The sequence below is a fragment of the Phyllostomus discolor genome, chromosome 13, assembly GCF_004126475.2.
Source record: "Phyllostomus discolor isolate MPI-MPIP mPhyDis1 chromosome 13, mPhyDis1.pri.v3, whole genome shotgun sequence".
NCBI lineage: Eukaryota > Metazoa > Chordata > Mammalia > Chiroptera > Phyllostomidae > Phyllostomus > Phyllostomus discolor.
In genome coordinates this window covers 13,429,478-13,440,789 of record NC_040915.2, presented here as the reverse complement: position 1 = coordinate 13,440,789, position 11,312 = coordinate 13,429,478, and the positions used below count along the sequence as shown (strand labels likewise).

The following is an 11,312-nucleotide window of genomic DNA, read 5'->3' as shown; positions in this document are numbered from 1 at the left end:
TTAACACCAAAAAAATTTAATTAAAAATATACAGAGGGCCCTGTCCAGTGTGGCTCAGTTGGCTGGGTGTCACCCCACAGACCAAAAGGTCACCAGTTTGATGGCTGGTCAGGGCACATGACTGGGCTGCAGTTTCAGTCCCCGGCCAAGTGCGTGCAAGAGGCGCCTGATCCATGTTTCTCTCCCTCTCTTTCTCCCTCCCTCCCTCCCTCCCTCTCTTTCTAAAAATCAATAAATAAAACCTTTTAAAAAATGTACAGTGGGGCTAAATAGACATTTCTCCAAAGAGGACATATAGATAGCCAACAGACATAAAAAGATGGTCAACATCACTAATCATCAGGGAGATGCAAATTAAAACGACAACGAGATGTCACCTCACATCTGTCAGAATGGCTGTTATCAATAAATCAACAAATAACAAGTGCTGGCAAGGATGTGTAGAAAAGGAAACTCTAATGCACTGTTGTGGGGGCACAGATCACAAATTGGTGCATCCCTATGGAAAACAGAATGGCTATTTCTCAAAAAGTTAAAAATGGAGCTGCCATACAATCCAGCAATCCCACCTCTGGGTGTTTACCCAAAGAAAACAAAAATGCTAATTTGAAAAGATATATTCATCGCTGTGTTCACTGTTACATTATTCATAGTAGCCAAGACATGGAAGCAACCTAGATGAATGGATATAGAAGGTGTGGTACATATGTACAATGGAATATTATCCAGCAACAAAAAAGAATGAAATCTTGTCATTTGTGACATGAATGGACTTTTGAAGGTATTATGCTAAGTGAAATAAGACAGAGAAATACAAACACCACGTGATTTCACTTATATAAGGAATCTTTAAAAAAACGAATAAACAAAGCAGAGCAAAGCAGTGTCATAGATACATGGGGAGACTAAATAAATAAATATTCCAGAACTCTAAATGTTATGCTCAGGAGCCTCTCTAGAGGAATTTAATAGAGAATGGGCTTATTTAACTAACTGGGGAAAAGAGGAAAACTGAGAAAGCTTTATGATGGTGAGAATTAAATATATTAAGTTGTAGATCTTTAAAATAAAGATAGTGACAAGGGTGAAAAATAGTATGAAATTTTCTTTTTGTACAAGCAACAAGACTAAAAAATAGAAGTGAGGAGAGAAAGGGGAAAATGACAAAATAACTGATTTTTATATAAGTAATAGAACGCAGTCAAGATACAATTGACAAACAAAATAATATACCCCAAGGAAAAGGAATTTGAGGACATTAGGGAAGATACAAGCATACAGGAGCTACTGGAACAAAACTAGGAACATCACTAAACATCAATTTTAAAAGTAAATTTTTTGTTTTGGGTTGGAATTTTTGTGTGCTGTTTGTTTTTTAGCACTTCCTTACTTTCTGGCACTACAAGGTACTCTGGGGTTCATTTCTGTATTTCCTGCCCCAACTAACATTTCTCCACGGAGCACCGGTTCCTGGTGGAAAGGGAACTGAAAATCACCTGGAAACAAAGTCACTTTGGTGTGTTGGGCAGGGGAGGAATCTCAAAACAATAATCCAGGCTGATTACTAAGAAAATGAAGTTGGAACGGAGGCAAAAGGGCTGGTGAGCGCCCGCGGGTCTCGAACCGCCCTCGCAAGCAAGGGCGATTAAGTAAGCGAAGCTTGTTTGAATCGAAGTACCCGCTGAGCTAAAGCCAGCCCGCGAGCAGAGTTTACATTATACTCTCTTCACTGCTGAGGTTTATGTCGCAATACAGTCATCAAAATAGGAGTGATTTGGAATGACTCATGATCAAATTACCCAATCAACTCTTCCTGTAACCTCCCCTCCTCCTCCTCTCCGTCCCAGCCAGACACTTGGCGAGTGCCCATCTGAGAACACCTGGCAATAAAGACTCAGGTCTCCCCTAAACCCCCCGGGAGCTCTTCCGTAGTTGCTTCCGGCCTTAATAAGTCCTAACACGCAGCGGTCACATGGCCCACCACAAATCCCTGGACGCCTGCTCCAAACTCAGCGATCCCACAGGCAACCACACGAGGTCACTCTGTGATCAAAGCAACTTTCACGATGCCTAATAAGGACAGCAATCTTAAAGTTGATCTTATAAATTGTATTTCAGGCCTTGTTTTGAACTTTGAACATTGCAGCTAAACTAGATAAATCCTACAGTTCCTCTTCCAGGTGTTCTATAGCATTACTTCTGCTACTATGTTTTACTATTTTATTTTTTTAAGATATTTATTTAATATATATATTAATGCTATTACAGTTGTCCCAATTTTCCCCCCTTGGCCCCCCTCTGCCCATTTCCGCCCTTTCCCTCCAGCAATCCTCACCCTTAGTTCATGTCCATGGGTCATGCATATACATTCTTTGGCTTCTCCATTCCCTATACTATTCTTAATTTCCCCCTATTTTGTACCTACCATTTAAGCTCCTTATTCCTGAACCTTTTCCCCTACTCTTTCCCCCTCCTCCTCCCCACTGATAACCCTCCATGTGATCTCCATTTCTGTAATTCTGTTCCTGTTCTAGTTGTTTGCTTAGTTTTCTTTTAGATTCAGTTGTTGATAGTTGTGAATTTGTTGCCACTTTACTATTCATAGTTTTGATCTTCTTTTTCTTAAATAAGTCCCTTTAACATTTAATGTAACAATGGCTTGATGATAATGAACTCCTTTAGGTTTTTTGTCTGGGAAGCTCTGCCCTTCCATTCTAAATGACAGCTTCGCTGGGTAGACTGATGATCTAGGTTGTATGTCCTTGCTTTTCATCTCTGAATATTTTCTGCCAGTCCCTTCTTGCTTGCAAAATTTATTTTGAGAAATCAGCTGATAGCCTTATGGAAATTCCTTTATAGGTAACTCTCTGCTTTTGTCCTGCTGCTTTTGAGGTTCTCTCTTTAACCTTTAGTATTTTAATTATGATGTCTTGGTGTGTTCCTCTTTGGGTCCATCTTGTTTGGGACTCTGTGCTTCCTGGACTTGGTTATCTATTCCCTTTGCCAAGTTAGGCAAGTTTTTGTTTCATTATTTTTTATCGAATGCTTTAAATCCCACATGAAAGCCCTTTTATGTGTAGTGTAAGTAGCTAACCCTTCTCTTCCCATTCTTTTCTCCATGTATTTTACCATGTATAATGTGCTCGTGTATAATGCGCACCCGTTTTTGTGTATTATACAGATTATGCCCAAGCTATGTAATCATTATACTCATGTACATTGCATGCTATTTCTCCCTCAAAGATTCTGGGCAAAAAAAAGCACACATTATACATGGCAAAACACGATAACCAGTTAGAATTTCAGTGGGTATCCCTCCAGCCCTTTTCCTCAATGTATTTAACTGTACAATTTAGTTTTATGCCTGGGGGGGTTAGTCTTATTGGGGGTTGGTTTGTTGGATTTCTATGTTAACAGTGTCTTAGAGATCTTTCCCATCAGTACATACAGATTTCATATATATTGTAATGGCTGCTTTATAGTCAAGTATAAATGTACCAGTTTTCAATGTTTTTGCTGTTATAAAAACAAGACTGCAGTGAACATCCTCTTATGTATATGTTTACATAAGTATGTTTTTAGAGGGGGTTATAAAAGGCCACAGAATTACCTGAAACCATACTGATCTTTTGTTCCCTAAATACTGAAAATGGGTCATTCTGCCAGAATGTAAATCCTGCAACGGTTGTGGCCTTGATAACTTGCCCTGTAAGATACTACCAGGGAGTAACTGAACACACTTAAGCCAGTCACAGGCATGTTCCTCAACCAGAAAGCAATTTCTGTGGATTTTAGAGACTATAAACATCGAAGAAGTTTCCCTTCCAGGGATTTGACTTCTCTGGAATTGCTCCGGGCTCCTAAATTTCCACCCCATCGCCTTCTTTTCCCTTTTCCACCTGACTGTTCTGAGTCCCTCAAAGTACCCATGATCTAGACAGGCCCCTTGTAGATTCAAACCACTTGCCAGTCCCAAGAGAATTTAAGGGAACCTGAAATTTAGAATTGCTTTTTAGTGGTGGCCAAAGGGAAGATTCCCCTGTACCAACCTGAATTAGTTTCCTGAAGCATGAACACTGAACCTTGGAACTCAGTTCACTAATAACTTTCTCCAGCCTGCCTTGAGTGGGGGAACAAAAGGACCCAGTCCATTAGTATAGATTCTTACCCAGGGCCTGTAGAGCACATAATCATGACAAGGAAGGCACCCCCATTAATCAGCCCACAATTGGACAATATATCAAACTTTGAGCTTGGCCTGGAGACACATTCACAGTTCCCAGTGACAAGATCCAGCATTAGAAAAAACAGGCAAAAGACATGTGGCCCAGCAAGGGAACTGTGTATAAAAGTCCAAAGAGTATGGGACTCTGGGGGACCCATAGGTGGTACAAATACCACATAAAGGACTTCAGAGAACTACCTGGGGCAGAGAATGTAAACAAGCCATATGGTGGCAGCCTTGCTACCCCAGAGATGGCTTTTCAGGGTACAGAACCAGCTAAAGTAGTTATGTAACTTCTGTTTGCTTTAATGTAAAGTACTGATTTTTTTCCCCTTTGCATCCATGGGATCTGCCATGGCAACCAATCCAGGGAATATCAAAGCTGTTTTTCCTTTAGTTACCCAATCTATTCCACCTAATTCTCATGTTAGACCAAGGTAGGGAAGACAGCTTCTCCGTGGTTCTCAGGGGGCCTGGAAGAATTTCACCTCCATTCCTCCTGGGGGCAGGCATCTTTAGTTGTCATAATTTGGGAAAGCAATGCTACTGGCATCCAGTGAGTAGAGGCTAGGGATACTACTGAACATCCTACAATGCACAAGGGAGCCCACACAATAAATGTCAATAGTGCCAAAGTGAGTAACCCTGTGCCTAGCCTCACTGCAGTAGTTAGGAAAACAGAGTACAACATGGAGCTCTGCTGTTCCTGAACAAGGTCAAAGCAAACTAAAATTACAGGCAATGTTCTGTTCAGACTCCTCCAGACACAGATCCCGTCAGAGGAAAACACAACTCATGCTGAAGGAACCTAGGAGAAAAAGTGACACGGCTCAAATAAAGGGAGAATAAACTCTCTGTGGAAATCCTCAGTGTGTGTAGGGGTGAGGGAGAAGGAAAAGGGAAGAATATGGAATGTTCCCACCAATGTGAAATAGGCCCAGTCGATGCATTTATTATACAGGTTGAACAGCCTCTGAGACCCAAAGGCTCCCACATGAGGGTTTTTTTCCTTTTTCTTTTTTGCATCAAACAGGTTCTTCCAAGAGCCTGCTTACAAGGAAGACAAAAACAGAGTAATCCTCAATAAAATAAAACTAACAGAAGCTGAACAGCCTACATATGAAAAACAAAGGTTAAAAGACTTACCAGACAAAAACCACACCAAACACTCATCCCATTTAATTTCCTGTGACATGCACTGAGGAAACCAAGAACGTCAGGACCCACGGCAGCAATGCTCTGAGGTTCTAGTTCAGGCTCCCCCTACGTGACAGATTCATGCACACACATTCGCACATACCACTGACCCAGGCAGAACACATGCATGCGCAGGTGGCTAGAGAACCACAGTGGGGAATGAGGGAAGCAGGGGTGGGGTGGCTGGTCAAGGATATGGTTTCAACAGGAAACTGGGGACCCAGAAAACCTTTCTACTGCAGGCTAAGCAAGGGTCAAAATTAAAACAAAGGCAGAACACAGGATAAATGTAGGATGCTCAGAGAAGACTGGCTAGATGAAGAGGGAAGATGCAGGGGAAGTTCTGGGAAAGCAGCCTCAAAGGAGGAGATTTTTCTTTATTGGGAGCTCAGATGGGCAGCGGTCCTGTGACTCCAGTGATATGCTGAGGCGGGAGGAACACATCGCATTACCTCGGCCTCCTGAGCGCTCTCTCAAGGTAGAGGGAAACGACAAACACCCAGCCTCTAGCCCTCCCCACTGCCACTCTTAAGGACTTTCCCAAGTAACTCCCCCCAAAATACGCCCCCACAAAGTTAAGCCCAACAAAGGGCCAAGCATAGAAAGCCTCAGTAACTCTTCTTGGTGGAACCAAAGCCAGAGAAGCCCATCACAGCTGCCATCTCATCATCCTCCTCAAATGTCAAGTCCTCCTCAGCCCTCCTTTTCTTCTCCTTCTGTTTCTCTTTCTTGTAGGCTTTGGCCTTTTCCTCCTAGGGGGGAAATCACTCAGAATCAGTTCAGACTTCTCAGCCAAACATCGTTGAAAGAACAGATGAGCTTCAAGATTCCTTTCTATTTTTAGGAGAAAATAGTTAAAGAACAAGTAACATTTCAAAAGCAGAGGAAAAGTCACAGTAAAAAGTACAAGGGACAAGAGAAGTTTTAAGCTGTGGAGAGCACTTCTCAATCCTACATTCCAGTTCATTTGTAGTTCTTGAACACGGTAATAGGAGCAAAACCATATAGTAGCAACTACCATGCTGGAGAATGTAGTACATGGCAGGAACTAATCCAAGTGCTTTAAGTATGCTATATACTAAGATCTCCACTATGGGGACACTGAGGCACAGTTTATATAACTTGCCCCAGAGTCACAGACAGTTAGTGAAGGAAACAGAATTCTGATTCAGCAAGCCTAGTTCCATGAGCCTCTTGGGGGCCAGGAACATTTAGTTAGTCCCTCCTATAGTAAAAATGTATGGCCTAGCCCTAGCCAGTTAGACAGTCATCCAGATACACCAAGGTTGCGGGTTCCATCTCCATCCGGGGCACATACAAGAAGCAACCAATGAATGCATAAATAAGTGGAACAACAGATCCAAGTGCCCCTCTTTCTCTCTCCCTCCCTCCCACCACTCCTCTCTCTCCTCAAAAATAAATACATTAAAAAAAAGTATGGCCCAGAGAACCCAGGAACAAAACACAGGTTTAGAGCCATTTCCTTCAGCTCCTGAGTCCCAGACAAGGACAATGAATGTTCCTCTAATGTACAGAAATTCAGAAGACAAGACTATTCTCTGGGGGGTAGTCTTATCTTCTACCCCCCAGGCGTGTCCTCAGTGGAATGAGAAAGTCAGCCTCCCCATGACTCACAACATAAAATTCCAAGCTGGGGGAAGGAGGAGGGCAGGACAGGAAAGCCTTACTTCCTCTCTGAGCTCCTTCATCCTTTCCTCAAAATCATAATCCTTCTGCTTCTCTTCCATCTTCTTCTTATTGACTTCAAAACGTTTCTTCACCTGATCCAAAGTGGAACGTTCCACACGCATTGACATGCCCAGGTTTCGCTGATCTGGGTGGAGTCAACAGTGGAAGGTAAGGTCATTACAATATCTCCAGCCCCTCAAAAGTCTCTTCCTGACAATTTTTTTCTGAGAAGTTTCTTAAGAGTTTATTTGAGCCAAACTGATGACATTATGTCAGGGAGCAAAATCTCAACTGCTCCTTGCTGACATTTTTTAAAAAAACATCTCGTAAAACACATAGTAAAAATAATTAGAGCTGATAAAAAAACTCCCTTGGCTTTACTTGCTCCCGGAGGCAGCAGCCCCAGTTAACAGGATGCAAATGGCTCTAAACTTCCTTTACTGAGCAGATGTGTGTCAGTGGAGACAGCTTAGCCCAGAAGACCATGGTTTGGGCTTGTTGAGAGGCTAGAACAGTATCTCACTTCATGGCCTCCAGAAACATTAGGTAAAGAAGTAAAGGATAACCTGCCCTGAAGCAACTGGAGAATTCCCCAGGCATTAAAGATAGGGCTTAGTAGAAACCACCTTTCCCCCCATCCTCCACCAAAGCCTGACCCCAGCACACCAGTCACTAACTAACTCCAAACCTTACGTTTCTTTCCATTAATGTGATCCAGGAAGTTGATGGAGTCCTTTACAACACAGTCACAAACATTGCAGTAATATCTAGCAAACAGAAAGAAATAGCACTTGAGTCAAATCTGGCTGTGCCCTGGCTGGGTAGCTTAGTTGGTTAGAGTGTTGTCCTGATACGCCAAGGTTGTGGGTTCGATCCCTGGTCAGGGCACATACAAGAAGCAACAGATAAGTACATAAATAAGTGGAACAATAAATTGAGGTTTTTCTCTCTCTTCCTCTCTAAAATCAATAAATTTTTTTTTTAAATCTGGTTATAAGGATTATACCGTTTTCAACCAAGAAACTCATATTTTTAGGTAAAAAGTCTTTTTAGGACACACTTCTCATTTCCACCTAAGCCTTGGCTCTTAGAAAATTGTGGTTAAGTACCCTCCAAGATGGCCCCACAATGATCCCCACCTTCCTAGTGTTCCTACCCTGTGTAGTCCCCTCCCAATTCATACCACAGCTAGGCTGTGTGACTAACAGAATATGTCAAAAGCGATGCTATGTCACACCCAAGAGTAGGTTATTTTAAAAACATGGCTTCTGTCTTAGTCTGTCCGTGTGGATCACTTGCTGTGAGGAAGCCACTTGCCTTGTTGTGAGAAGAACGATGAAGAGGCCCACGGAGCAAAGAACGAGGCTGCCAAACCACAGCCATGTGACAAAGGTTGGAAGCAGATCCTCCAGCTCCTCAGATGAACACAAACCCAGCGGAGACCTTGACTATACCTTTCTGTGAGATCCTGAGCCAGAACCAACCAGGTGAGGCTTTCCAAGATTATTACCCACAGAAACTGTGAGTTATTTGTTGTTTTATACAGCTAAACTTTGGGTTAATCTGTTGATTTATATAGCAACAGGTTACTAATATAGAGAACAATGGCAAAGTGGGTTTACTAAGTAGCTCAGAGAAATGTCACTCTGCTGTCTGTGTTGCCCTTCTGCTGGAAAATCTAACTCGACAAAAGAATGGGCAAAAGAGTTCTTATAGAACCCCTCTTTCTATAGGCTACCGTCTTGGTCTAGGAAGGAAGTGCACAGCCAGTCAATCCATAACAACTACCGCCTTTACAGCCAGCCTGGAACCTTCACCCCCTTTACTCATCATTAACAGCTCCTAGGCTCCATTCTAAGTCCACCCAATTTCTTCTCCAGAAATTTCCACAGTACTCCTCTCCTTCTGACAGGAGAACAAATTATCCCTTTTCAGATATTAAAAAGTAGTTACGGTGCTAATATGAAGAAGCCTAAGAAGTGACCCCTTCTAAAGATATGATGTTAATTTGAGACCTTAGGAGACAAAAATAAAAAAGATAAATCTAAGGATGGAATTACAAGCAACAAGGCTGTTATCCTGGGGTTGGGAACCCTTCTCAACACTTCCTAAAATCAACATTATTAGACCTACTCCTGGCTACAGTGAAAGATGAAAAGCCACTCACCCTCCCATCTCAGATTGTGGGGTGGTCTTGGTAATGACAATGGTCTTCCCAAGCTTAGATTCCAGGTCCACCTTGTAGTCCCTATGTCGGAGAAGTTCCCGCTTGACTGGCTGCACTGGTTTTCCTGAAATATAATGGGGAAAGAAGTTCTTTCAATATTACATTTCCTTAACTGGAAAGAAAAAGAAATGAATGAAACCAAAATCCAGAGGTTTACTCTCATTTCTTTTTGAAACCTGAAGCAACAGGTACTTCTAGGAGCAGATAGGGAGAATGTGAACAGGAAAAATGATAAGCAATCCTTAACTCACTACAGTTTTTCTCCAGTTTAAGGCCAACAAGTCTAAAAGCAACGTTTTCTATTCACTGATTAACTGAATTGAAGGAAGATGGTTTCACTTTTCACAAAAAGCAACCTTTTAAAAGAAGAGCAAGGATACTCAATCATGTTTTCAGAAACCCCAAACATAACACACAATGAAATCTAAGGGCTGAGGAAATTTTTAAACAGGGGACCAACATTTAGGAATTACTTGTTATATGTGGCAAATACTATTATTATATAAGTTATATATTTAAAAAAAAAAACAAAACAAGTGCCCTGACTGGTGTGGCTCAGTGGATTGAGAGCCAGCCTGAGAACCACAGGGTTACTGGTTTGATTCCCAGTCAGGGTACATGCCAGGGTTGCTGGCCAGGTCCCCAGTAGGGTACCTAGGATTAGCAACCACATACTGATGTTTCTCTCCCTCTCTTCCCCTCTAAAAATAATTAAGTAAATTCTTTAAAAAGAACAAAACAAGTTAGTGTGTATGAGGTGATGTAGAAGTGGAAGAAGAATGTACAAGTTTGAAAAAAAGATGAAAAAAATCAAGTCTTTTTCTACAGTGCAATCTAAGAGGTGCACCAACTCCTTGACACTGTTCAAGGCACAGAGAACTGCACTACTGAGGACTAGCAGAAACAATCACACCTCCCCCTGCCTGTACCCTTGCTCTTCTCATACTATAGAAAAGGTTTCGATTGGGCCAGAAATGTTCTTCTCTCCCTTAAGTAATTTCAAGAGAAAGGGGGCATCTTCAGTAACAGTAATGCACAGCAACAAAATCTTTTGATATTTCTGTCACCACTAAGAACCCACTTTCTTCTCTGCACTTCAGCAAAGTCCTAAAATGAGCCAAGCAAAGGGAGAGCAAGGAAGTACAGGATAACAGCTGGAAAGCATCTCAAAGCCACTTCAGTTCATCTCTTCACCCTCATTATACACATTAAAAAAAACAACCACCACCACCGAGGACTAGGAAGGCTGCGCTCTGCCAGATAGTAATAGGACAACGCATTTCAATTCCCCATCGGCTCTCCAGCCACCGCATCGCCTTACGATACCCTTGGCCTCTGATGGAGCAGACACCCACCATCCTTCTTTTCTCTCTCTTCCGTGAGCCTCTTCTCAGCGAGCTTTTCGTATTCATCTTTGTCCCACTTTCGGCGAAAGTCCAAGTTTTTTGTCTGTGGAAATAAAAAGCCCGCAGGATGCGTCGCTAATCGTGTCCGACCCCGAGAGAAACCAAGTCATCTCCGGCAAGGCGGCCCCGGGACCTGTCCGGAGCGAAGTCTCTCCGGGCCGCACCGGGGAGGCTGAAGTGGCCTCAGGACCCCAACCCGAGAGACCTCTGCGATTCCACTGACACTGCGCCAGGGCGTTACGGAGTTTTTGAACTCGGGGCACAGAGTCGCAAAAAAGTGTCAGGAAACCTATCTGGTGGAGGACATTCCGCGCTGAAAAACTACCCCTTAACCTCCACCCGCTTCAATCCTCCTCTTGTACACAACACCTACCCCGCTGCCCGACGCCATCTTCACCGCGAAGTGAATGGGCAGCCGGAAAATGACGTAAAAAGCGACCTTAAGCCGTAAAGCAAGCTTACCCCCCAATGAGCTTCGAGTCTCGCGTTCTAAAGGAGCTAAAGACTGGAGGGCTTCTGAAACAGACTTGTGGGCCCCGCCTCGTCTCCAAGATAATGGCGCATGCGC

The 11,312-nt window shown here is 42.9% G+C and overlaps 1 protein-coding gene across 1 annotated transcript; it reads right to left on the bottom strand.

The window, feature by feature from the left end:
- Positions 1-5,150: 5,150 nt before the first annotated feature.
- Positions 5,151-11,223, bottom strand: ZMAT2 (zinc finger matrin-type 2). The gene is made up of 6 exons (XM_028528284.2): positions 11,118-11,223; positions 10,694-10,787; positions 9,279-9,402; positions 7,805-7,878; positions 7,111-7,256; positions 5,151-6,174 (listed from the first exon to the last, which is right to left on the bottom strand). The coding sequence occupies exons 1-6, from the start codon at positions 11,133-11,135 to the stop codon at positions 6,031-6,033; spliced, it is 600 nt and encodes a 199-aa protein (XP_028384085.1). The 5' UTR covers positions 11,136-11,223; the 3' UTR covers positions 5,151-6,030.
- Positions 11,224-11,312: the final 89 nt, after the last annotated feature.